The sequence below is a fragment of the Oryzias latipes genome, chromosome 15 (assembly GCF_053564925.1).
Source record: "Oryzias latipes strain Hd-rR chromosome 15, Olatipes_Hd-rR_3.1".
Taxonomy (NCBI): Eukaryota; Metazoa; Chordata; class Actinopteri; order Beloniformes; family Adrianichthyidae; genus Oryzias; species Oryzias latipes.
The window spans coordinates 28,801,752-28,827,720 of NC_136251.1; the positions used below are offsets into that span (position 1 = coordinate 28,801,752).

Below are 25,969 nucleotides of genomic sequence, written 5' to 3' on the forward strand. Positions count from 1 at the left end.
CCACCGATAGGGGGCGCTTTACAGCCAAGGCACCTGAAGCTGCAGAGAAGTTCGATTTATAGATACATTTGCAGGTTTTACCCCATTAATGACTGCTAACTATATAATATACAGTCAAACGAAGTCTACGCGCTGATTTAATCGTCGCCTATGACCTGGCTCGTGCTAATCAAGGCTGATCAGCTGTCACGTGCGCGGTCAGCTGACGGTGACTCCTCATAACTGGCGGAGCAGAGCAACGGCCGCATTGCAGCGCGCGCCGTTCACCCGCACACACCGACGCAGAAACAAGGACCGACGAGCCAGGAAACAGCGCAGTCATGCTGCTTTTAACTCTGCTTTTCATCTCCTCAGGTAAAGTCAGCTCAGATGACGGGGGTGGCTCGGGTTTGGGGTTCGAACCCGGACACGAAAACAGCGGTACTAGTTTGAGCAAACGTTTACTGCGTTTGTGTTTGGACGCGGAAGCTCGAAGGGTCCTCGGCGTTTGTAAACAGGAACCGTGACTGATGGCGTTGTTGCCTTAATCTTTAAAACACGCTAATTAACTATTGAAACATTTTTAAAAATGGCAAATAAACCACGTTTACAGCTTTAGAGGCGACCTTTGAGTTTACTTTCGGTCCACTTGGCCTTCGGTGGCGCTAACGTTTTTGCTAGCATTAGCCTGGCTAGCTAACCGTTGTTATGACATTGCTGTCCTCTGGGAAACATTTGACCGTAGGTTTGGCTTTAAATAGATCAGAGTTGCAATATAAATTTTTGTTTTTAAATCAAATTAATTTACTTTAAACTACACAGCCAATGTAGACAAAACGTGTTCAATGCTTTAGTTTAAATCTACTTTATCACAGTTGTATGATTATAATTTTTGCTAAAATTTACTGTTTTGATTTAATATTTTTAAGGCTAATCGTTGCTAACGTGTTTCTTTTACTCCCAGTCCCTTAAGAAAGGCGTCCTTCAGTGGTTTGCGCTTGTTTATAATCCCGTTTTATCTGCCAGTCTGAACAAACGAAGTGAAACAGATTATTTCTACAGCAAAACAAGGGAGATTTCAGGAAAACGGGCCTGTGTGGAATTCTGGACTGTTTGTTCAGGCCGGAGGCATTTTGAAAATGTATTTAATCTGTTTGCCTTCCATCATCTAAATGTGGGTTGGCAGCTCAGTGACATACATGTTGCTTCTTGAAGGTTTTTCTTTTTTTTAATCTCTACAGCTAAACTTGTTTCTTACAAACAACAAAACACAGCTTCCACTATACTTAAAGATTTAGTACAATTGTATTCACCTTGTTTGACTTTGCTTTTGTTGATGCCACAGCACTAAAAGCTTAAGTTTTAGTTTTTGATGGAGCTTTTCAAAGCAAAGTTGTTGTTTTTTTGTATGTTATCTGTGAGCAGTTTACTTCCATCCTCTATAAAAGTGCAGGAATGTCTTCCTTGTTTGAACAGTCGGTATGAGAACAGTCTGTTATTTTAAATAAATTCTCATGTGACTCCAAAATAACTGGCTGTTTTAGCTATACGATGTAACTAGAACCACGTGATAACCTACAAATCTTTGGTCTCAAAGCTTGTCTTGATTCACATTTAAAATTTAAGAACCCAGCGTTTAGTATTAAGTTTACTCATTTCCTATTTAAGGAGACTGGTGGCTATTTAAATTTACATGTTCTCCCACCATGAGGTGGTTCTGTGTATCCAGGAGGATCTGAGAGTTGAATGAGGAAGTGTTGTTGTTGTGGAATGAGAGGTACTTTCCTACATGACCCTTTTTTTTATTTGACTGCTAAGGAAGTATAATTCACTTTTTATATACAAAAGGCCAAACATAATTCAATACTTCTTTACAGTTAATTCAGCTATTGCTTGGAGACTGATTCAGTCATAAATTTAGCTTTGTTTTCTGACATGAAAAGCTTTTAATTTAAAGGGTTTTAATGGAATTATTTCATAGTTGCATAATTCAAATTGCATAATTTTGTGAGAATGTCTAATCCAGTTTAACCATTGAGGGATATGGTTCCTAATTATTGACTATAGTTCTACAGATTGTCATTAGATTTAATATTTTAAAACTTTTTGTTGTTTTCCCTGAAAAGCTGTAGCTACTCCTCTTCTGGGGACCGAACAGTGTGCGCGTGGCCCCCCCTACTGGTGTGAAAATGTAAAGACGGCCTCCCTGTGTGGAGCTGTGGCTCACTGTCAACAGAATGTGTGGAACAAGCCTCAAATGGTACTTTAATTTTTTTTTTTTTAATCTTTTCTGTTATGTGTATGTATATATATGAATTTTTTATTTATTTTTTTGGGATGATTACGTGAAGTAAATGATTGTTGGTTCTGGCTGCAGAAGTCTGTGCCGTGCGACATGTGCAAAGAGGTGCTGATGGTGGTGGAGCAACTGCTGAAGGACAACGCCACGGAGGTGAGGCGGACGGACACGCGTTGCAGATTCTTGATAAGCGAGCCGCTTATGGAGGGATCACGTTAATCTTTGTGATTTCAGGCAGATATTTTGAAATACCTGGAGAAGGCCTGTCAGCTCATCCCGGATCAGGGTTTGACGGAGCAGTGCAAGGAGATGGTGGATAGCTACTACCCTGTCCTGATCGGGATTATCACAGGGGAACTGGTAAGTAGTGCAAATGAAGCCTCGCAGGGGTGGGGGGTAGTCAGCGGCCACTGTGGCCAAAGGGCAGTCTGCTAAAAGAGTCATTGAGGAAGTGAATAGAAGTCTAAAAGGGAACAGAGACGCTATTGTGCAACAGTAAATCCCATGATGAGGAGGATTTAGAGTCTTCTGTCTCATCCCTCACCTGCTGCAGCAGCAGAGCAGCACTGATGCTGCTTGTTTGACTTGTTTTGTGTGCGTTGCAGGAGGATGCTGGTGTGGTGTGTGCAGCTATGGGGCTGTGCAAGTCTCAGCAGGCTTCACTGGCCAAGCTTCAAGTCAAGGAGCAGCTCACATCTAACGACATCCCTCAGGTTGATCTGTCTCATCAAGCGGCTCCCTTCCTCCTCAACATTCCCGGGCTGCTGTACCCGCAGAACCTGAAGGAAAAGCAGGAGGTTCCTCAGCAGGTGTGCAGCAGACCCCCCTGTTTTTACCTTTTATTCAGCTACTGTTAGAAATGTCTTCTGAACCTTCACCTGTAGGGAGGTGATGAAGTGTGCCAGGACTGCATCAAGTTCCTGACTGATGCTCAAGCGGAAGCGAAGGCCAACTCCTCCTTTATCAACTCTCTCATCCAGAACATTGAGGGTCAGTGTGACCTGCTGGGGCCAGGCTTGTCTGATATGGTGAGTGGCCCCCAAACTGCTGATGACTTGGCTTTTATTGTGAAAGTCCCGCATTTCAGTGTCTTGACTCAGTTTTTATGAATCTGCAGTGCAAGCAGTACGTGGGACAGTATGGCCCAGTCGTGGTTCAGCAGCTCATGTCTATGGTGAGTCTTGTGACCTGATGACCGTCTGTAATTACTCTGCAGAGCAGTAAAAGCTCCTCCTTAGAGCGGCGTTCAGCTCACATCGTCACAGCTGCTGTGGGGATTCGAGGCCCCAAACGCTGAAGTCAAATAAGAGGCTATTTTCCTATCGGTCACTGACATTGATATTTGACTATACCAGAAATGACTTCAAACATTGATTTATCAAATACATGAATTGATTTTTGTCTTTTGAAAATCTAACTTGTTAAATGTAAGACAACTTCGTAAAATCAAAATTTTTAGGTTAAAATTTTACTTTTTTTGTGGTTGTTTCATCAAATTTTGTTTTGGCCTGGAAATTTGAAATGAAAATACTAAATTATTATTTTTTTTATTTTTTTTTGCTTCATCTAAATGAGTATTTTAGCAGCCCTGTCGGGTTTCACAGAAGCTTTAAACATTAAAGTCCCACTCAGGTCATCTTCTGATCCATTTTCAAAGTCTTCCCAGTGGTATTGTAATATTTGTCCCTTTTTAGCCTAAATCTGTCGTTTTCTAGGACATAGTTTTGGCAGAGCAGCAGGAGCTCATTAGAAATTCACCTGAGTTGTGGGCGGGACCGTTGGCACAAAGCAACCCCGTCCCCCGTTCCTCTCCCCGTTGCTGATAGCTTGAGGCTCGCCCAGCGTTGTTTCTGTCACAAATACCATCTTTTTCAATATGCTTTTTTTATTTTTTGTCAACTTCTGATATACTTCAGTTTGAGTTTAAAAGAGAAACTCAGAAATGCTATTTTAAGCTTAATTTTCTTCTGCCCATCAGAAAATGCCACAAGATTGAAAAGCTTGTTGTAATAATCGGAGTGGGACTTTAAGTGTGTTTATTACAGCTTGTTAGGAGTTCCTTTATCCGTTTATTGTGTTTTTCTGTTAACGCTCACAATCTTTCTTTGGCTGCAAAAGTAAACCATTAGAAAAGCTCCACAAATCTGATTCTCAGGATAAAAAAATAATTTCCGTTATGAAAATTCGGCAAAGGTGTTTGTTTGCATTGCTGTAGCTGTTTTGAGGCATCAAATGGCATTTTGGAGATTATTAAACAATAAATGCTTTAAACTTGTTCGGATTTTATGAACATTTTCAAAGCAATTTGGCTTAAAATAAAATCTCTGATTTCTGGTCATTAAAAGCGATTACTGTATCATTTAACCTGTAATTAATTTTGTTATGACCTAATCTTTTATGTTAAGTCTTTATTTTTAATTGTATTTTCTCTCTTTGTGCTGCTCTTCAGGAAAAGGTAGGCAGCCCCGAGTTCAGCCTGTAGCCTTTTAGCCTTTAGCTCCGCCTCCTTCCTTCCCAAACGCTGCACATGATGCATGAGCGTAGAGACAGTCACTAGAAAAGTTCTTTCCTTTGCACTCCCAAACATTTCTTTATTTTTTTCTCACTGACTTGTTTGCACAGAAGATATAGGACTCCTTTGCATCTAATACACTGTGGTGTTTCTGTTTCACCGTTCTTGAGTCACTCAGGTGTGTTGGGTGAAGGATGCCTCAGTTAGCTTTGCACTCAAACATTTTTGCCACTTGTTGGGTTTGTTGGGTTTTGATTCTTTGCGCTCTTGTGCATGGGCGTTGCTGTGAACCAGCATGCAGAGGAAAACGCTCTGACGCCACGTCTGAAGCTTCACTGCAGATCCTGACGTTTGCTTTTCGCTGCTCTCAGCAACCCAAACAGATCTGTGCCATGGCCGGGTTCTGCTCTGAAGTGAAGAAGTCCGTTCCCATGATGACCCTTCAGGCTGCAAAGACGATCCCCGCTGCTAAAAGCATCCCCGCCCTCGAGCTTTTCCCTGCCACCAAGGTGGAGGCTGCTGCTGCAAAGGTACAGCAGACAGATTTCTACAAACTGAATCCTTCCAGGACAGGATTTTGACGTCTGCTTGTTTCAGAGGCTGGTTCGCGTGAAGGAGTCTCCACAGTGCGCCATCTGTGAGTTTGTGATGAAGCAGGTGGAGGCCATGCTAACGGATGAGACCACAGAGGTGCGGTCTTCGTCGCAGCAGAAACATCGATGACAGGGCTGCCGTTGTTGAACGTGTTGCCGACTCGTCTCTGCAGGAGGAGGTGATCCAGGCGGTGCAGAAGGTCTGCTACCTGGTGCCCTCGTCCCTCACCGCCCAGTGCAAAGACTTGATCGAGACGTACGGAGAGGCCATCATCGAGCTGCTGGTGCAGGAGGTGGACCCCAAGACCGTCTGCACAATGCTGGCTCTGTGCAACGACGCCAGCCGCGCCTACGTGGGTAAGAAGTCCTGTCAGGAGACTTCAGTAAATACTCTGGGTGGGCCATGAGCTCCATGCTCCGCCCCATTCTGATGCAGCCACTTCCAGACAAATGGATCCATGAATGTCTGTGTTTTCCTCGTCTGAGGGGAAAAGCTAACGGGAGGCATTTAAACCATAGAGGGTCAAACTCCAGACTGACGCTCTGCTCTGGGCTGACTTGTTTCCAGTTGCCCTGGATCAGCCCCGCTTTAAGACCGGCGGCTACTGCGAGGTGTGCAAAATGGCCGTCGGTTACATCGATGGAATTCTGGAGAAAAATGCCACGGAGGCAGAGATCGAGGAGGCCGTGAAGAAGGTCTGCAGCTTCCTGCCTGATGCCTACAAGACTGAGGTGGGTGGAACCTGCTTTAACTTTTAACCACGTCTTAAACCTTGGGTTAACCTTCAGCCACCCCCCCCCCCCCCCCCCCCCCCCCCCAACAGTGTGACCAGTTGGTCGAACAGTACGAGCCGGTTCTGGTCCAGCTCCTGCTCCAGATGCTTGACCCAGACTTTGTGTGCACGGTAAGACTTCATGAAATCTACACTTGCCTCAGCTATTTCCTTAGGGGTTTTTAATTTGATTTGTACGGTCGGAAGCGCCGGTCTTGAAGGAATTGGACCCACAGCCTGTTGTTGCTGCTTTGCAGAAAGTGGGGGCTTGTCCCGAGGCTGAACGGAAGCTGCTGGGAAGAGAACAGTGCACCTGGGGACCTGGGTTCTGGTGCAAGAACATGGAAACGGCAAATATGTGCAATGTGAGAATCCTACGAATGCCCACCGTGTTGTTGTTGTTTCAGGAATGTAAAGTTGGTTTGTATTTTCTCTTTCAGGCCGTGGCTCACTGCAGACGCCATGTGTGGGTATAGAGACCCGCCCCCCCCCCCCCAGAGGGACCTGCTGCAGGGCTGCTTCCACCTGCTAATCTGTTCAATCGACTCCAATAACTGCAGCTGTCTGTGGATTAAATTTAAAACTTTGAATGTGATTGTAGAAAGGGACTGGACTCTTTATTAATGTGGGGTGGGGGGGTGAAAGGGGGAGGAGTTTGTAGGCCTTAACTGTGGTCTGCCTCGGTAAAGTTCAGGGTTGGAAAAGTTTTTTTTTTTTTTTTTTTGCTTTAGTGAACAGTTTTTGTTCCAGTTTTTACCTGCAGTGATCCTCACCTCCAAAAACCAGACGGACTGTCTGGTCATGTGACCTAACAGACGCTGCCGTGTGCTGATTGGCCATTACCTTCATCTGTCGGTGTGATTCGTAACAGATTCTTGTTTTTGATTTTTAATTTTTTGTTTTCACTCTTCCTGCTGTTTTTGTAAATCCATGTTCATGAAGCTTAAAGGATCTCAAATTTAAACATCTGGTCTAAACTGTCGGTTGGTTCGTGAACTGAAACGAAAGTTTAACAACGTTCTCTGCAAACTCATGAAATAAAACTTGTCTTGTGAAAAGATTGGCCTATTTTAAAGTTCTTATAACGCAGACATGATGGGAAAACACGGTTAAAATTGAAGTGTTTTATTGTGTTTTGACATCTTTCAAAACAAACACTGAAATCTCATTTGAATAAAAATGAGATTCTGAACATCAGGACCTGAACACTGAAATGAGAACTGGACTGAGTGACTCCCCCCAGGTAACTCCAGACAGGAAGTTTCTGCAAAATTCTAGACGTCTAGAGACAAACGGTTCAAGTTATAAACTGACTAGACGCCACTTATGGTGAAGGGTGTGGTCTTTCAACACTCCTGATTGAGTGGTTGCATCAGACATTCAGACCAATCGCTGCTTGGTCGTCGCAAACGGCGACTGGATAGACTTCACTTGGTTGTGGCGTTACTCGCTCCAGGTGTCGGATACAATCCATGATTTAAAAACCTTTAGACTTTCATTCCAGAGTTCAAACCGTTGTAAATCAGTTTGGAGCCGTTCTCCGTGAGGAAGTTGACCAAATCAAATGTAATGCACGATGAGAACAGAGAATGCAGATCCAACAGCCAATCCCAGAGTGAGGAAAAAGGACATGACCACCCCGGTGGCCTCGGCCAGCTCGCGGGGAACCACCTTTGGACCATAGATCATCGGCAGAGTTCCTAGATACCCATTGGAGAGACCGAGGAGGCAATTAAAAACCACAGGGTACACATCGCGGGCAAACAGCACAGTGTGGAGGTGGTCCCGAGGCTGGAAGTTACAAAACACGAGGAGCGGCACCATGACGGTGCGGCACAGAACCAGAGCAGGCAGGAAACGACTGGTGGGGCCGGGAACCTGCACCCACATGGTGGCCTGTCTGCCGCAGAAGTCCGCAAAGTTGTACAGAAAGAAACTGGTGATGGGAACGAAGTAGGTGGTGGTCCAGGGGGTGCCGCTGGCCACGTCGACCGACTGGATCCCCGATGAAACGGCAGGAAACACCGAGATGGAGATGAAGAAGACGTAAAAGACACAGAACCCCAGCAGCCACGCCTTCTTGATGATCGGCCGCAGGGGTGGGACTACGCTTGCAGCTCCGCCCCCCTCATTTGTCCCTCCCATGTAGTGTCTAGAAGAAGAAGAACCCAACCGTCAGAAACCAGAAACCTCCCAGACACAGTAAAGCGATTGCTCGGTGATGTGGAGACGCAAAAACAAGCAGAGACATTTTCTGTTTTCACTCACTTTGAATATGCAAGTTTGGGCAAAAGCAGATATGAGAAGATGCAGAGCAGGATGAAAACGTCGGCGGTGAGGAAATAAAACAGGGCGCTGTCTGTCACGTCCTCTACCGCGGCGAGGTTCACTATAGACGCCAGTGAGCTCAGCGTGCCGCCCATCGCTTGACCTAAAACCAGAAACAGGAAACAGCAGCCTTTATGCTGTGCAATCACAGCAGACAGGCTTTTCATTTGAAATTGTACCCATGTAACCCTTGTGCTGTCTTAGATGACCCCCCCCTTACATTGACGTGTTCTCCCTACCATGACAAAGGTGGAAAGATTTCATGTAATCCATGGACACCAGTGAAGATCACAAATCATTGAAGAAAAAAGGTTCAGAGCCCTGTCTAGTGGGTCTAGATGACCCAACTCCCAACGTTAAAGTGCCTAGGATAGCACAAGGGTTAATAAAAGCTACAAAAAAAAAGTTTATTTTCCAATACTGCCACAAAAAAAAAACTAAAGTTTTTGTTTAATATAGAAGTAAAAAAATAATTTATTTAAATGTTTACATGTTTTTACCAGTGGGCAAAAATACAATAAAAACTAAAAATATAAATGAGATTTCTGAAAGTGCATTACCCCCCCCCCCAAAAAAATCTGGTGTTTTTCATTTTCATTTTGTATTTTTCACTTTTTATTAGGGTTTTTCGTGATTTTTGTTTTTGTTTTCTTAAAAGTCAAAAACTACAATCATGCTGGGAACTAACATCTGTTTTTATCTGCAAAGACGAGATGCCATGATGTGTCCGTGTCAAAGACATGATCCGTGTCGCCAGACGTGTTTTACCTACTTTAACCACAAACATCACAGACCACGCTAACTGTTTTGTGGGATGTATTTACAATCATCTCAGGATCATTTTTCTTGCTTTTTGAGATTTTTTTTACCTGACTTATTGATATTATTTTTGATGTTTTTTAAATAATTTTAGTTTTTTTAATGGATTTTTGAGATTTTTTTTTTGCTTTGAGATATTTTTTCTAACCTATTAAAATAATTTGTTTTACAAGATAATTTTTTTTTGTTTTTGTTTTATCAAGAACATGATATTTTTTATAGATATTGTTTAGTTTTTCACTCGTATTTTTGCGTTTAGGACTACAACAGTTGTAGCTCACTCTAAAGAAAATATTACTGATATTGTAAATTTCTGTGGAGTTAGTATTAACGATAGAGTACTTGTGCTTTATTTTAGATTATTTATAGTGAATTACTGAGAATTGGATGATGTTTTTCTGGAGTGTTTTTGTACTTTATTGACGGCCCCTGCCTGCCTCTACAGTTTCCATCAACAGGGGGCAGATCCTATTTATTGAAAAACTCCTGTAGTTTATTTTCTGCATTACTGAAAAAAACAAAGATAAACACTTCATGCTGGACAATACAACTAATACTTCCCCAAACTTTTACTTTTGCTGTATAATGTTAGGAAAACAAGTTTTTTTTTTTAAATATGGAATACAATTTGCTTCCATAGTCATTGCAAAACAACAAAATAAACCCCAGTAGTCAAATTGGACCCTGTGCATTCATGTAGAACTGCATAAAAGCTACATTTATAATCTAGCACCCTGAAAGAAATGATGAGAACGTTAAATTGAAAAGAACGTTACCCATACCTGATACGAGAGCCTGGGTGATCCTCATGGGGAAGTAGCCGCTGATGCCAAACATGCTCCCAGAGAAAATGTTGGAGGCGCCGCTGACGACCGCCACGCTGACGAGGGTCCCGATGAAGAAGTCTGTCCGGCCGTTGGACACGTCCACCTTCACCAGCGCCGTGGTCACCACGAACACCAACAGGATCACCCACAGAGACGACAAGACTCGAAGTCTGGGGGACAACCTGAAAAAAACCCAAAGTCTACTAATGCTGGAGAGAAAGGAACACAACGTTTAGGCCTTTAAAGACCCACTTCCACTTTAAGGAGGAAAATGGTGTTTTTGGTGTTTGTGACATCATTTTTTTCATGATGGACGAAACATATTTAAGAAAATTAAGCTTAAAATTGCATTTCAGAATATGTCTTTGTACAAATCGTTGTTAATCAGGAGCAGGAGAAGAAATGCAGTTTGAAAAAGATCATTTCTGTGACGTAGAAAATACGCTGGGCGGGGCACAAACTTCCTGCTCTGCTCCATTCTGATCATCCACTTACAGACAAACAGATCCATGAACGTCTTTGTTTTCCTCATCTGAGCTGGAATCTGGACCTAAACTGTAGTAGGAGAGCGTGTGAACAGAGAACTCTCAGCAGAGGGGAGGGGAAGTGGGGCGTGGTCGCACAACTCGCAGAGGTGAGTTTCTAATGAACTCCTGCCACTCTGCAGAAACTATGTCCTAGAAAACGAAACAGGTTTTTGATTCTGGCTAAAAAGGACATGATTATAATTATAAGAGACCTGGAAGATGGATCAAAAGATGATGGGAGTGGGTCTTTAAAAGGCGTTTGTGTGCGAGTTGTTGTGTTTGTGTGCACATTCTACCTGTTAACCAGCATGTAGTTGAGTATCAGACACAACACGGAGGGCACAGTGGAAGCAATGGACAGGTAACTTTCAAAATAGTCCTGACGAAAGAAGAGACGTTTTTATTAGAGTCCTCCTCTGATCCAGAAACATTTTTAAGAATTGATTCCAAACACCTAAAGAAAGTCGAAGCAGCAGCTTCGTATTTCAATAGTTTCAACTCTACAAGACGCTCACTGGCACAGTAATGGTCTTCCTTTGGGGTCACACAAACCGCCAGAAGTCTTACTCACGCTGATGTCGGAGCGACGCTCCCCCTCTTTACCGAGATCGCTGCTGTTGCTCAGTTTGTAGATCCAGTAGTGTTTGGCCGTGATGAAGAAGTTCCAGGGCAGCAGGGAGCCGATGCCCATCAGGAAGAAGAGGACGTAGACCAGATTATAGGAGTCCTCGGGGGTGAAGCGCACCACCAGGGGGGACAGGGACGGTTTGGGGAGCAGAGACTCAGACGGACTGTGATCCTCGCTGTCCTCCTCGTCCGTCGTGATCCCGTCCTCGAATAAAGTCGGACGGTAAGACGAGTTGAGACTCGCCTGCACGGGTTCGGCGTCATCCATTTTCACAGGAAGAGGCCGCGACACTTTGAGGGTAAAGGTAGAGATGAAAAAGGAAAAAAAGTGAAACAGTACTCAAAAAAAAGCTGCAAAGAGATGAAGAACATTATGAAACATTACAAAATGACGTTAAAATAACTCACTTTTACTTCTGCATGTCAACACAAGGAAACAGACACTTTTGGTTTGTTTTCTGAGGTTGTTTTCATTCTGCAGCCTGCAGGGAGGAACACAAAAGTTAGATTTAATTAATAAAATAAGTCCCTTTCTTAATTAAAATCAACAAAAACAATAACAGATTTGTTTTATGACAGATATGTCAGATGTGTATATAATAATTCTCACAGCTGCATCAGTAAATGGATCAATGGATTCATGCAAACTTAGACCTCCACCACATGAAGTCACGTGGTTTCCACTTCAAAGAGTCACTTAAACCAATAAACCTAACAAACTGTCACATTCCTCTGAGATCTGCTGACAAACTCAGAGAAAAAACAGGTGACTTGTTGGAAAAAAACAGCAGACTTTGCACAATGAAATGTGTTAAAAGGGGAACTATTCTTCACGTGATCCTTACTGAGATTTAAAAAAAAAGAACGAGATTTACAGATTTCCGCGAGTCCCGCTGAATAAACAGAGATAAGCCATACAATTGTTTCTGCATTTACAACTTTTGGAAACGTCACCGTTTTGGCCACTTTTTTGTTTATCAAATATTGCCCTACACTTCACTAAATCTTCACAAGCTTCCCCTTAAGAAAAATAAAATTGTTATTGTTTATATGCAAATAACAATAATAATAATATTCATAATAAAGTTCCGTACCGCGCCTTTCTGGGAAAATTCTCTGCTGTTTTCTTTTTGTTTTGCTAAAGTTCATTCCAAGCACGGCAAGCATTCCGGCACTAACTGGGTTTCTGGTCAGCTGACTGGCGGAAGTGGGGATCCTTCGAAGTCAAATACAGGCCTTCAAATTAAAACTGTTGCATGCAATGAAACCCACAAAATGTAAAATAACTTGAAGATTCACAGTCTATTGTTAATATGGCCCTTTTTTAGGCACTTTATATTAATTAAAATAGTAAAAAATAGTTTTAAATTTTTATATAAATAAATTAAAATAAAATAAAAAAATGTTTTTCTCTTGTTTTGAAAATAAATACTAAAATAAATCTATCGGAAGTTAAGGTGGAAAAGATTAATCTGTTTCCTGTTCAGCTTTGGTATTTACACGAAATCGTTTTGAAAATAAATACTAAAATAAATCTATCGGAAGTTAAGGTGGAAAAGATTAATCTGTTTCCTGTTCAGCTTTGGTATTTACACGAAATCGTAATATTAAGGGGAAACGTTATAAACCATATTAAATTATGGTATCAAAATTAAATATAGAAATGTAGCATTTTTGTAACAAGGTATTAAAATAAGGTGTTAGTAAAAAATATTTAAACGTTATATCTTGTACTTCACACCAAAAAATAAAATACTCACAATACGCACAAAAATTCATTTTAGTTTTATAAAATTATTAAATGATAGGAGTACGTTGCCCTAATGATTTTCTCAGATACAATAACCTAAGTTTACCAGGAGGGGGCGCTAAGATATAGCATATTAACTAAGGGTTAGTTTTGTATATCTATGGTTTAATCTCCAACTTAAAAATTGGTCTACATAAATAGAAAAACTGTTAGAAAACAAGATTAGACCAGGTTTTTCTCATTACAAAAAAGCTTTATAATAAAAACTGATTAAAGGTGAAGCCAAAGAAAGAAAACAAAACATCCAAAAATATTTGGGAAGCAATTTACCTTGTGATGTGATGACAAATTCCAAATAGTTGACCTTTGTAAAGACACATTAGTAAATGTTTTATTTATTTATTTTTTAACAAACATGCAGCCGCTTTCCTGCTTAGTTCACTTTGTATTACTTAGAGTTGAAAAAAATCCTCCAGCAGTGGGAGAACTGTTGGGTTAAACTGAAGTCAGGTGTTACGTTTTCAATTTATAGATTATAAAAAGGTTCAATTAACCCGTTAGGAGAAAGGCGCCAAAGCAGTTTTCAATTAATAATGTGTTTAATGGAAGGAACAGGTGCAAAAGTGTTTCCTATTGTTACAATCATAATGCAGCACACAGTCGCCATAGATTACTCAGCGGGAGAAATGACAATTTCTCACACATACAAAAAAAAAAAAAGATTAAAACTCTGCATAAATGTCAAAGTCAGTGGTTAAAGGCCACTTTAACATCTTCAGGAACTGGTAATGTGAGCGCCTGTCAGCCTACACGTTAAAAACTTTCAACTTAAATGGACTTCAGGGGAATTTGTCAGTAAAGTGTGAAGCTAAAAGGCACATTTTCAGCAGTGCTGCAGATTCAGTTGAAAACGGGGTGTAATTGACAAACCAAGTGTCATTTAACAGTAGTTTTGTTATTTAGCTTGAGTGCCAAGTTCCTGAGAAGGATGCAAATGCATTTTTACTCAACATTCATAGAAAAGAAAAGAAAAAAGGGGAGACAACAAGACAAACATTGCTGTTAAACTAAGAAATATAATTTATTGCATAAAAATTATATTTAGTTACAGGTAAGAAGGCTAGACATTTATTTACAATTGGTTCTTTAGAGAGACAAAATAATGTAACACAATTTATTTTGTTTTCTGTAAAAACGCCGGACTTTTCGGACAAAAGGCTGAGTTTATCTCTTTAAATCCGGTACGGCTCCAGGTAAACTCTCCAGCAATATGGCCAAAGATCCAGCAGACCCTCCAGAAATCTGGATGAACAAAACACTGTAGTCTACAGGCATCAGTCTCTGCCATCATAACTGAGAAAACGGGAAATGTCCTGCACTTTGAGGAGATCCGAGGAACTGGACGGGTTGTGTTTAGGTATGTATTCATGGCAAAGACCTGCAGGGCATGAATTCACAACATTAGTCATGGCTCGGGCTGCAGCCGTCGCATCACTTTGTTTTTGTTGTCGACATTTATAGCTTCCTTGGTCTGTGATCCATCTCTTCCATTCCAGATGGAGAATTCCCGCAGACTAGCATTTTCAAGAATGTTAAGCCATTTCTGAGAGACAGAAGAAAAAAAATAAAAACCCTGTCAATGCCCTGATCTGAAAAAATAGAGGTACTCTTTTGGGGAAAGAAAAAAACGGATGTGGAAATGCTTTTCTTTTGTACTTGCATAGCACTTACAAAGAGAAATGACAGATCGTAAAAACGTGTGCACACGTACGTGCACAGCCACCTGCCCACACAGAGCCATTCACTCACAGGAGCGTTCATTCACGCCAAGCATGAGTCACTGCTGAAGAGGAGGGATACTGATGCTGTTTTGGTTTTGTTGTACCTAAAGAAATCAACACTTTTTTTTTTCTTGAGGAGGACCCACAGGATGGGAGGAATGGCTGCACATGTTATCTCAATTACCATCAAAACATTGACAGAATGTTATTGATTATGCAAACACTATGAGGGCTGGAATCACAAAGCAGGCAGCTTAGGCAATAGATTAACAAAAGTTGCATATTTAGTGAAAAAGCATCTCTATAATTCCGTTTGTTTTGAGGTAAACTCTTGTTGATGGTCCCTCGGCGCCAAATTGATTGACGCTTTCGTCAAATTTAATCACCTTTTTAAAAAGAAGAAACTTTGCAGGAAACGAAAGTAAAAAATCTTGAACTTTAAGGTTTGTTTCATAAATTCACTAGGATCATCTCTAATTTATGTTTCAGGTTATTTTTTTTTTTACATTTTTGTATGGATTAATAATTTCGAAACACATAATTTGCTATTCACGACAGAGAATTAGCTAACTTTCCCATTTTGTCTGCTCTACTTGGATCATAATTAAACAGAGAAGCTCGGCGGCGGTCTAATCCAGGACAGATTACAAAACAGGAGGGAAAAAAAAGAAAATCCACAAATATGGATGATAACTTAAAAAGCGTTCCCTAAAGGAAACTTTTAAGGGGGGGGGGCAGCGTCTTCTCAGCAGAGTGGCTGAGCGTTGGAGGGAAAAAGGAAACTCCCCCCCTGAGGCGGGATGATATGCCAAGGCTTTGAGGCATTTGTTGGTACCATATAAAGTCAGTTCGGAAACAAACTTTGCAAATCGATCTCCTTCCACAGAGAAGAGGCGGCTTCTTTTCTTCAGCCCAAAAGCAATATGACTCAAACCTTGAGGGTTCGATCCTTGCACAAAGCAATTAGACCAGAAATCCTTGGTTGTTTTTTTTTCTTTCAGAGGTGTTTAATAACTGCTTTGTCTGTGTGTGGACTGTTGAGAAGCTGCAGGCGGAGCAGGTCTGCGACCACCCCCCCCCCACCGCATGCCCACAGCAGCCTTTTGGAAAACAAAAGCCCCTGCCATGGGGTGAGATGCTTACGCTAAGAATCCCAGCAGAATTCTGCCAATTTTTAGTTTGCAAGTTTGCAATGAAACTTTTTTAAGAGAATTTGGTCAGAAAATGCAACGTTGTTCTGGAGAAGCGGGTTGGCAGGCGGGGTGTCCCGGCATGGAATGGCTTGAAATGTGTTAGAGATGGCTGAGGATGGGTCAGATGGGGGGGGGGGGGGGGTGTTTGGAGGTAATATGAAAAGCGATTAGTGCATATTGATAGGAAGGTGTTCTTATTTTCATGAAACCGCTGTGAAAAAAAAAAAACACAAGGAAAAACAACCGTCTTTGCCCGATACTTTGTTTGTGACCAATCAACAGTCCCCATCCGTAGTCATGACAACTAGCACTTCACTTTTGCCCATCTCCTCCAGCGCGGTCGCTAAAGAGACCAGGTCCGCGTCACCTTGGTGACACGCTTCCCATAAGTCCAGCAGAACTCCCGTGGGGCTGGGCTTTGTTGCAAAGTAGTTCAAATACCTAAAAGCAAAGGGAAAAAAAAGACAGGTGACATTATTGTTGTGAAATTATCTCAGATTTTTACACAGATCATCAGAACTCTTCGATTTTCTCCATTTAAAAAAGAAATCACAATCAAACCTGTCAAAGCCCAGACTGCGAGCCAGTAGCCTCCAATCACACCCCCGAGCACTTGGAGCATCCAAACTGGTGCAGATCTTCTGGCGGATGGAGTCAGGCAGGCGAAAGGCGTAAGGTCCCACTTGAGAGGAAGGAAGGCAGGAGCCTCCCGAGGGAAGGGGCGAATGTGGCGGTAGGGTCTGTGTTTACACAGAAACGACCATATATTAGCTCTTTGTAACCATTCGTGTCATATTTGATACACACATTTCTGAGACCTTTTTATCTTAATAATAATCCAGACCTTTAAAAGTCCATGTTTTCTGCACTGTTGTTCATCATCACTCCACTAGGGGCAGTAGAAGGGCTTTTCCTGCTCATTCTAAAATTGCTGCTTCCTTAAAATCTCAAAAACCTTTTTGGCCGGAAATGCTTTTGCAGATCGTCTAAATTTTATGGTGAGACTAACTCATCTATTGTTATTCATTTTTAGTTATGTTGAAAATGTGTGGATCAAATTTAAGACAGCGGGTCTATAAAGTGATTTTTGTCCTGAACACTCATATCAATAGCTTTGCATCTTAAACTAACATTGTTGTGAGAAAAACTGACCGATTCACCCAACGTGTCATAAATGATACAGTATAAATATCACACAAAAAAATCACACAACAGTTTTTTATGTGGAATTCATCAGTTTTAACTCCAGAAAATTTCTGTCAATTCTTTTTGGGGTTCATGCTACATTCATATGCGATCTTGGACTTGTGTTCAGCTCATGCTGTTCACACTGGTCAAGCAGGGAGGGGCTTCTCCTTCTTTACCTTTTGCTAAATTACTAGTTTATGTCCGCCACCAACAGCTGGAAGAGGTTTGGTGTGACATCTTTACCACAGATCTTTTCTGAGCTTTTCCATGATTCCGACTGGACACAAACTGCAATTATTGACTTCTCTTCCACGATCAATTACCCCATCAGAGTCCCTGATTGGTCAAAATATAATTGCTTTATTTTCAATGTGTGCTCAATTACGTATAGCCTGAAAACAGTTGTAAAAGATTTGCATAGCGATAACGGAAGCCTCAATGCACGTTTACATAGACTTTCCATTGAAAGTGGTGGGCTAAGCCCGCCTCTCTGAGGGCGGTGTGGACCTAGCTTCACAGGGTCAAGTTTCCTGTGTGAGCGTTTTTCCTCGCACGTTACCTCCTGAATGTCCGTGAGCAGCTGGAAAATCTGCCCCTCCCCTTCCACCTGCCGCACGCAGATCTTGCAGGTGAGCTGCGACACGGCCAGGCTGCTTCTCTCCAGGCTGAAGGTGCAGTGCAGGGGTCTCTGACTGCCACTCCAGATGTGATAAAACGGAATCTCCTGTAAAAGAGAGACTCAGTTTCTGCCTGATCCTGAGCATCCATTTCTCCCTGGTCTCCAGAATGAGGCCACTGAGAGGTCTCTGGATGTTTATTTGAAACAGGTGCAAACTGTAATCCAGAGCAAACGTGCCGTACGCATCTTCGGTATCCAAAGATAAAGGGAATGATGTGAAGTCAGTGATCTCAGACAATAAATAGATATTTTCTTCTAATCCAAAATCAGAACTTTTTAAAGTTTTTTTTTCTAAATAAATGAACTCATTCTTTCTTCTTTTGTTTGTGCTTCATCCTCTGTTTACCAAACCTGTTCTGTCTACACAGAAATGCCTGAAATCGTGTAAGACTGGAGTAAATAAGCATGTTTGATCAGCTGACGACCCACATGCACACTCCATTCTTTGCCCTGGACAATAGTACAGCTATATTCTGGGAATATTCTAGGAGTTTTCGGATATGAAGGACAAAAACGAAGATGAGGAAGCATGCTCCTTCTTTTCTCACGTAACCTGATGACCACTGATGTCCTTAGAACATGTATGGGGTCAAATCAGGAGCAGCTTAAAGTTAATGAAAACCCAGATTGCACATTTGAAAAAAATATTCAGTTTAAAAACAGTTTTGAAACTGGAAAGTACACATTGTAAGCTTGAAGGAGAAATTGAAAAAAATGACTGTAAATGAGAAAAAATGAAATAAAATTGAAGAAATACCAGAAACTTGAATGAAAAAAATCTATAAACTTTAAATTGTAACTAATTGAAAAACAAATATTTTTATGTAAGGGCTGCAATTTTGTATTTGTTTATTTTTTTTCTTTGAGTTGATCCTAATTTTCATTGGGGTGGGGCTTGGACTCCATTGGTTACCGTTTTAGTGACATCATTCCTGCTCCAGAACAGTGTCGGCCTGTGTCCTCCCTCTTCTGATGTGCCAAACTTTGGGAGAGCATTAGCACTAACCTAGCCCATCAGAGGACACTGGCGATAGTCCCAGTAGCCAATGGGCTCAAAGCTCCACCCCCACGTCAATTCAGGATCAACGCCATAACACAAAAAAGCCTGAATTTTAAGTTGAGCACTGAAAGTGAAACGAAAACAGAAGAAAAACTGTTACCAAATAAACATTTAAAATGTACAATCTGGTTGTTTTTATTCACTTTAAAATAAATCCGATTTGACTCCATATCTAAAAACCTTTGGACGGAAAGAAATTTTCTGACCAGGAGAGTCTTTTTATTGGTAGCTTAAAGTCCAACTCCAATGAAAACTGTGTTTTTGGTGATTTTGACATTTTCTCTGGCCATTTTTCTGATGATGGAGGACAAACAAAAGGAAAAATAAATTCAAATTTGTATTTATGAGTATTTCTTCCTTCAAATTGTTGCGAATCAGACGAAAAACAAGCTGTTTGAAAAAAAATCGTATTTGTTTGGTAGAAAATACGCAGCTCAATCCTCTCAGCGATGGGGAGGGGAAAAGGGGTCGGGGTTGCACCAATGGTGCCCCACAACACAGAGGCAAATTTCTAATGACCTCCTGCAGAAACTATGTCCTAGAAAACTACACAGGTTTTGGGTTTTATTTATTTTAAGCTAGAACCTGCATACTCAGAATAAAAAAAAAAACACTGGGAACACTTTGAAAATAGATCAAAAGGTGACCAGACTGGGACTTTATCTATTCTTTGGGCGTCTTGCATCACCTGGTACTTGGCCAGCAGCTTGCTCCTCCAGTGTGAGTGAGGAATGTCGTGGATGGACAGACGGAGGTTATGGTAGCTGTCTTTGAAGAGCAGCGGCTTAGGATCTTCTAGTAACACTCCCCCGAGACTCCTCTCCAAGTCCATCACCTCCTGCACAAACACACGCACAACACATTTGTTTACTGGACTCCTTTTTTTCTCACATTTCGTCAACCAGCCTTTCAAAAATGCTTAATTAAAACAAGTTTTTGTATTTTGGAGGCTCTCCAGGCCTGTGCGTGTGACAGCGAGCAGTTAGAAAGCTGTTTGAACTTCAGCAGCCAGAAATCCTCAGCTGCCAGAGAAAGTGGTTTTCTCCCGCTGGCTGCTCTGCTGACGCCTCATGCAAAGAGAAAGAAAGGATTTCAAAGATCTGAGCTCAGGATGCTCGCTCGGTGCTTCGCTGTTGGTTTTCCCCGGACAACAGGGGTCCAACTCTGTACTGGGAGAGTCTGAATGGTTGATAAAGGATAATATGACATTACGGCACAATGAGCCACTGAAAAATAAGCTTTTAGTTTCATTATTTAGTCAGATAATATACATAAATACTGTCTTTTATATTTTAAGTTGTTTTTCATTTTTTGCCTTTTAACTATTTGGGGAAAAATCAACCAGAAATGGTTTGCTGTTGTCTTATCGTCGGCCAAAATACAAAACCTCCAGTCTGTAAATTTTTAGACTTGGGGTTTTTACATTAAATGGTGAGAATAAGGATAACTTCACACTGAATCTGCTAGAAATCCTGCCCCTTTTCTAAGACATAAAGCTCACCAGACCAAAAGCTTTGAATAGAATATTTGAAACATTTTTTCTAGTGGATCTTTTCACATAGGAAGTTTTGTATTTTGGGCGTCGCTATGTGTCGTCAACAGGATGCAGTATTTTAACCACAAGCATAGACTAGAAAAGAGTAAAAAAGTAAAAAAAAATAATCAATACATTGAATTGAGTTAGCCTTTTAAAATAAAATATTGAATTATTAAATCCTTGAATCAAATATATGTTAAAACTTTGTACAGTTTAATGCATTCAAAAAGAAAAAAAAACATATGAATTGATATTGAACTAAACTGTTTTGAATCGGATGAGTGGATTAGTGCATTTCAAACTAAATCATTCAGCAGCAAAATTCAGTGAATCTCCTTTAAATAAAGCACAAAAATATGAAGTGATCTCTATTTTCCTCTTTTTATCATTTGCTGTCCAGTTATTATAGAGGTTAATTGTGGATTTATCCCTCTGCTTTAAAAAGAAAAAAAAAATCTCATAATTTCATGTCTTCAAAAAGGAAAAAAAGTATGGGCTGCTGTAAAGTTCAAATGATATTAATGAAAGCAATTGCTGGTAACGGACAAAAACATAAATGAAAAAAGCTTTTAATTATCTGGCCTGAATCCTGCTAAGAATATTAATATAGTTGTGAAAAGAGATGAGTTTAAGGCGATGTTTTGCAGGAAAAACACGCCGGTTCAGGGTTTGCAGGACTTTTTAACAGAAATAGGATGACACTTAGTGCTATTTTTATAAAAGCACTCAAGGCTACAACTGTGCAAGTTCCAAGAAAACAGATTCTGTTTGAATTCCTCATTTAAGGGTTAAGGGCAGAATTTTCGAGGATGAACCGCTTAAGAAATGACCCTCCAATGAGATACAATCCCCATGGAGTCGTTTTTGTTGCGATGGTTAAAGAGGGAGGTAACGAAAGTGTAAAAACAGACACATGTCGGCACAAACAGAGACACCAGCAGCACCTTGAGCGCATGTGGGGTGTCATGGATACAGTAGATGCGGAGGCTGAGGTCCAGGGAGAGGCAGGGTGCTCTGGGGGCGAACAGAGCCAGCTGCAGGCGCTTGCAGGCGGGCTGCGGAGGGCAGGACTGGCCCACAAGGCCGTACGTCCCCAGCTGCTCCAGGAGGACATGGCAGCTTTCTTCTTCTAGCTGCACATAGCAAGGAGACGACAAAGTTTCCTCTCCGACTGTCAGCACCTCCTGACAAAAGACAGAGAGAGGGTTAACAGCGTCGCTGCAAGGATTTTTAGTGTTTAAAGCCCCCATTTTCGATCATGATTATGCCCTTTTTAGGCAAAATCCCAAATCTGCCCAGCGTCGTTTTCGAAGTTGTTTAGAATTAAACGTCTGAATTGTGGGCAGGAGTGTTGCCACACTGTAAGCTTGTACTATTCTCTTTGTTTTCACTCTCTCCCGCTGGATTACAGCCCCTCACAGCATTACCGCTGCAACATAAATGGCGGCAATATCACAGCTATCCTGCCGTACAGTTTAGTTCCAGCTCAGACGAGGAAAACAAAGACGTTCATGGATCTGTTTGTCTATAAGTGGATTCATCGGAATGGAGCGGAGCAGTGAGCCTTTTCTGTGTCACACATGTTTTTCAAACTGTATTTTTTTGACTGCTCCTGATTCACAACAATTTTGATAAATAAACTTCTCAGAAAAGGAACTTATGGCTTAATTTTCTTTATATATGTCCTCCATCATCAGAAAAATGCCAGAAGAACATATTAAGGGCCTAAATCATGCTTTTCTTAGCCTTTCAGAGTCAACTATATCCATACATTTGATAATCTATTACCCTTGGCACACTTAGGAATGCTTTCTAATGAAATATGACTTATTTTTGTAAATTTTCCTTCTCAGAGGTAAGACGACGCGATCTCTGAGGCTCCGCCTTTCTCTACTTGTGGGTGCCGCCCATTTTACGACGTCGAGCTAGAGCCGACCTCGGCAGTGTGTCCAGTTTTGCAAACGAAAACAAACAACGTCCGAATGTTTGCAAAGATGGATGTGCGTATTGTGCATATAAAAGGAAAGCGTTTCGCCGATCACCACGGAGAAAGTGGGCGTGTCTGTTAGCCTGGGGGCTGGAAGGGGCTGTTCTCACTGGTCTACCTCACAAAGAGAGTAAGAACCCACTTGTTTTCGGAGGGGTTGGTACTCAGAGCGTATGTTTTTAGAGGAAAACTCAGAAATGGATCAGTACCGCTTTGTGAGGAATTAACATAAAAGCTCAAAAATGTTGATTTAGCATAATATGGCCCCTTTAAAATCACCAAAATCACAATTTTAATGGCAGTGGGTGTTAAAAGTGGAAGGAATTCCCACCTCCCAGCCGCCCTGATGCGTCTGCGTCTTGAGAGTGAGGGTCCAGTCAGGCGTTGGCGTGTCCAGCTGGGCGCAGTGAGGTAGCGTGAGGACCACAGGGCGGTTCAGCAGCATGCCAGATGGTCCACAGCTCACCACTGGACTGAGCACAGTCTGACTGCCTTCGGATGGTGACCTGCAAACGCCATCCACAGATGAGTTCACGACAAGGCGTAGCACGTCGTTTAAAAAAACTAAAATAAAATAAAAGTGACTTGTTCTTTTCTCTGACCTCAGGAAAAAAAGACAAGAAAAAAAAAGCGGTTTCATGGCAGCGAGCCTGCCTCTAAAAAAAGTCACTGATTGAGGTGAGAATGAGGTCTATTCTGCCTGGTGGGCTGCAAACGGGCAGAGAGAGGGAAAGCAATAAAGATGAAGGACACTAACGTTGTTTTGTCCCACTTGTTAATAATGAGGTACATCTCGTAGAACTTCCCCTGGGGGATCGTGCCAGGCGGGACCAGCAAACTAACACCTGGGGGAGGAGATGTCAAGATCTGGCTTAAGTGTAATCAACACGGCATGACCTTGATTCACACATCCAGAGTGAAAACATCAATTCAGCAAATGCTTGTTACCTGTACTGGGTATGGTTAGACGGCCTCCCAGATTTCCCAGGGTGGCGCTGGTGCTCAGGCCCGGCTCTCTGGACAGCGTGTGGCTGTGGTATTCCCGCTCTTTGCTCACCATGCCCACAGATTTCAGGCTGAGGATCTCGCCGTCGCCCGAGTCCGCCGGGAGCTCCAGGGAGGAGAGAGTGGACGAGTTGTAGACCTTAATCTTGAGGCTGGGGAGCGGGTCCAGCAAGGGGGAGTTGGTCATGGGTATTTTGTGAGGGCTGTCGTGGACGGCCTGCTGCAGGGAGAAGAGCGGCCCCCGGAAAGTGCCGGCTGTGGCAGTCAGATCCGGTGGCGCCGGGGGGTGCAGGGGGCGGGGGTTATCTGAGCACGGAGCAAGGAAAAAGAGACGCGGTTCCGTTATCATGAAAAATGACACGAGCGGGGCTCACAGTGCTAAAACGAACACCAGCGAAATGGATTAATGTTGCTAATTCATATTTGATGGCAGGAGCAGGAGATAGGGAAGCATGACAAATGCTTAAAAGTGTAAAAGAATTAATGCGGGAAAGGATGGAGCCGACCGGGAGATGATACGAGGCCGCATGAATTATCCACAACATGATAAAAATACCAATGCAGCAGTGAAATGGAGTGTAAAGGAATACTTCCATGGGAAATGAGAGCGACAGCTTTTGTAAATAAACAACAGCGGAGCCATATTTTCCACAGAAACCATGGGAACCAACCCTGTCTGGGAGGCTTGTAGTTGCCCGGGTGGAACGCGGTGGTCAGAGCGGACGAGGAGTCGGTGATGTCTCCGTGGAGATGGCGGCATCGGCGGCGGTAGGCCAGCACGCCAACGCACAGCACCATTACCACGCTCAGCAGCAAGGCAACGACCAGACCGGCGTAGACTGCCTCACCCATACCTGGAGCCAGAGCTGTGAAAAGGCAGAATGTTAACGGGACCCCCAAAGACGCATGAGCAACTTCAAAAAGAACGTCCCCGATTAGACACCAGCTAATACTGGTGGTGGTTTTTGATTCGGGAAAACATATAAGCAACAAGACAAACAACACTGGTGAACAAGGATAATAAAACACAATAACACGTTTGCAGTCTTTGTGTGAATTTTTCTTGACAGATGTGGGGAGAAAGGTGATTTTTCTCTCATCTGTTAAAGAATCTGCTCTTGTTTTTCACAACAGTTTAACAGTTCCAAGAGTTGCCTTCAGGGGTGAGATGCAGAAAGGCTGAGTTCACAATTAAAAACCCTTGTATTCTGCCCTTCGGACTAACATTACATCACTCATTCACGTATTTAATGGGGAAGCAAAACACAAGAAAGGCAGCAGAAATAAAACAATAACTCCTTTTTAAGTACAGATCATAGTCTGGGGTTTCAATGTCATTTCAAATGTCATTAATTATCAAAGCTGTTCATAATACATATTACTATCTCCATTGAAACCATTTTACCTATTGGTCGCCTTGGGGTGACGAACAGGTCGATGTAATTTTTGGAAGGATTCGCAAAAGTAAACTTTTGGAATTCCGTGGCAAAGGAGGTTTTTCTGTTGGCCACACCCATATTCCTGATGTAATCATATTGTATGCCATATCATTTGGTTGAGCTTGAGACAATGATTCATGTATTGAATTTTCACAATATTCAAGTGAAAAATATTTGAGAAACCCTTACTACAAATCCAATTCTGTGTTTCTTATGACTTATAGTCAATAAGTTATGTCAGTTATCAGTTATGATTCTGTAGGAAACGCCATAACCAGGTTCAACGCCCTCAGCTGAAGAGCCCAATACGACTCCCGACAGGTTGGACCTTCGTTCTCCTCCTTTCAGCACTTCCTGATCTGTCTCTGCGTTGCACCACCAGAGCAAAAATGTCTCCCTACCCTCCAAAACAATGCAGCTCTGTCATTAAGCTCAACCTGTCATGACTCATCTTACACCTCAGCATGGAAACATTGTCTGGTGGGGCAATTAAGCTTTAAATAGCCTGGAACCTTGGAGGACGCACAACAGATCTGTCTCAGTCCACCAGTATTGGCACAGATAATGAGGCTAAGTGCATTAGAGCTGTGATGTGACCGATTCACGCTAACCGCAGTCTTTTTCTGTGTCATTATTGCGTCCACCGTTACCCCTCAGAGTGAGTCATGATGCTCTTCAGTCACTGAGTTATCGTCTGAGCTTCGCCAAAACCGTAAACTAGATTTATCGAATAAATCTGCGGAGGATTTTTTTAATTCATCACGTCGAAGTTTAAATTGGGTTTAGAATCCACCGACGCCTCGTTAAGTCCTGTGGGTTATGCCAAAAACATTGCCTGTACATGGGAACCGGAGTGAGTTAGTGTGATGTCTTCCATAGAAAATGGTTTACTTCGGGCTCCAACCAAATGAAGTCAATTCAGTCTCCTTTAAGGTAGGCAGTGATTGATCAGAGTCCATCTGAATGTTTCCATGGCAACCACTCTTGCCAATCAGGAGTGAGCTAGTTAGTAAGCCACACCCCTACCACCTGAAAGCGGCTACACGAAATCTGTTGCAGTTTTGAA

At 42.1% G+C, this 25,969-nt stretch overlaps 3 protein-coding genes across 8 annotated transcripts in view; 1 reads left to right on the top strand and 2 right to left on the bottom strand.

The window, feature by feature from the left end:
* Nucleotides 1-20: 20 nt before the first annotated feature.
* Nucleotides 21-7,214, top strand: psap (prosaposin). 2 transcript variants are annotated; one of them, XM_023963583.2, is made up of 14 exons: nucleotides 21-354; nucleotides 2,106-2,239; nucleotides 2,357-2,431; nucleotides 2,513-2,638; nucleotides 2,884-3,087; nucleotides 3,163-3,306; nucleotides 3,396-3,452; nucleotides 5,162-5,320; nucleotides 5,388-5,480; nucleotides 5,557-5,740; nucleotides 5,952-6,115; nucleotides 6,208-6,288; nucleotides 6,414-6,521; nucleotides 6,597-7,214. In XM_023963583.2, exons 1-14 carry the CDS (start codon nucleotides 321-323, stop codon nucleotides 6,630-6,632), a joined length of 1,599 nt encoding a protein of 532 aa, XP_023819351.1. In that variant the 5' UTR covers nucleotides 21-320; the 3' UTR covers nucleotides 6,633-7,214. The 2 variants fall into 2 exon arrangements, with proteins under 2 accessions (XP_023819351.1, XP_078787517.1); XM_078931391.1 differs by lacking the exon at nucleotides 21-354 and adding an exon at nucleotides 440-720.
* A 51-nt stretch (nucleotides 7,215-7,265) lies between these two features.
* On the bottom strand, nucleotides 7,266-12,507 carry slc29a3 (solute carrier family 29 member 3). Its single transcript, XM_023963584.2, has 7 exons — nucleotides 12,379-12,507; nucleotides 11,693-11,766; nucleotides 11,229-11,575; nucleotides 10,954-11,036; nucleotides 10,086-10,312; nucleotides 8,425-8,587; nucleotides 7,266-8,308 (listed from the first exon to the last, which is right to left on the bottom strand). Coding segments are annotated over exons 2-7 (1,413 nt in total). The 5' UTR covers nucleotides 11,694-11,766; nucleotides 12,379-12,507; the 3' UTR covers nucleotides 7,266-7,716.
* Nucleotides 12,508-14,090: 1,583 nt separating this feature from the next.
* Nucleotides 14,091-25,969, bottom strand: part of unc5b (unc-5 netrin receptor B) — a 66,492-nt gene continuing 54,613 nt past the window's right edge. For 3 of the 5 annotated variants that reach the window (XM_023963579.2, XM_023963580.2, XM_078931392.1), the window contains 9 exons: nucleotides 24,136-24,330; nucleotides 23,408-23,770; nucleotides 23,217-23,304; nucleotides 22,791-22,965; nucleotides 21,417-21,656; nucleotides 19,624-19,773; nucleotides 17,756-17,920; nucleotides 16,570-16,748; nucleotides 14,091-16,449 (listed from right to left, as the gene is read on the bottom strand). In XM_023963579.2, coding sequence (XP_023819347.1) covers nucleotides 16,284-16,449; nucleotides 16,570-16,748; nucleotides 17,756-17,920; nucleotides 19,624-19,773; nucleotides 21,417-21,656; nucleotides 22,791-22,965; nucleotides 23,217-23,304; nucleotides 23,408-23,770; nucleotides 24,136-24,330 — 1,721 coding nt within the window. In that variant the 3' untranslated portion in view covers nucleotides 14,091-16,283. Of the gene's footprint in view, nucleotides 16,450-16,569; nucleotides 16,749-17,755; nucleotides 17,921-19,623; nucleotides 20,115-21,416; nucleotides 21,657-22,790; nucleotides 22,966-23,216; nucleotides 23,305-23,407; nucleotides 23,771-24,135; nucleotides 24,331-25,969 lie in introns of all 5 variants that reach the window. The other 2 variants (XR_013647671.1, XR_013647670.1) reach the window with 1 other exon arrangement.

Excerpts from the sequence above, each read along its gene's own strand:
- psap (XM_023963583.2), top strand. The coding sequence starts at position 321 with ATGCTGCTTTTAACTCTGCTTTTCATCTCCTCAG. Across the intron at positions 5,321-5,387 it reads TGGAGGCTGCTGCTGCAAAG|AGGCTGGTTCGCGTGAAGGA; the intron begins GTACAGCAGACA and ends TGCTTGTTTCAG. Across the intron at positions 6,289-6,413 it reads ACCCAGACTTTGTGTGCACG|AAAGTGGGGGCTTGTCCCGA; the intron begins GTAAGACTTCAT and ends GCTGCTTTGCAG.
- slc29a3 (XM_023963584.2), bottom strand. Across the intron at positions 11,037-11,228 it reads AGCGTCGCTCCGACATCAGC|GACTATTTTGAAAGTTACCT; the intron begins GTGAGTAAGACT and ends TTCTTTCGTCAG. Across the intron at positions 8,588-10,085 it reads CACCCAGGCTCTCGTATCAG|GTCAAGCGATGGGCGGCACG; the intron begins GTATGGGTAACG and ends TTCTGGTTTTAG.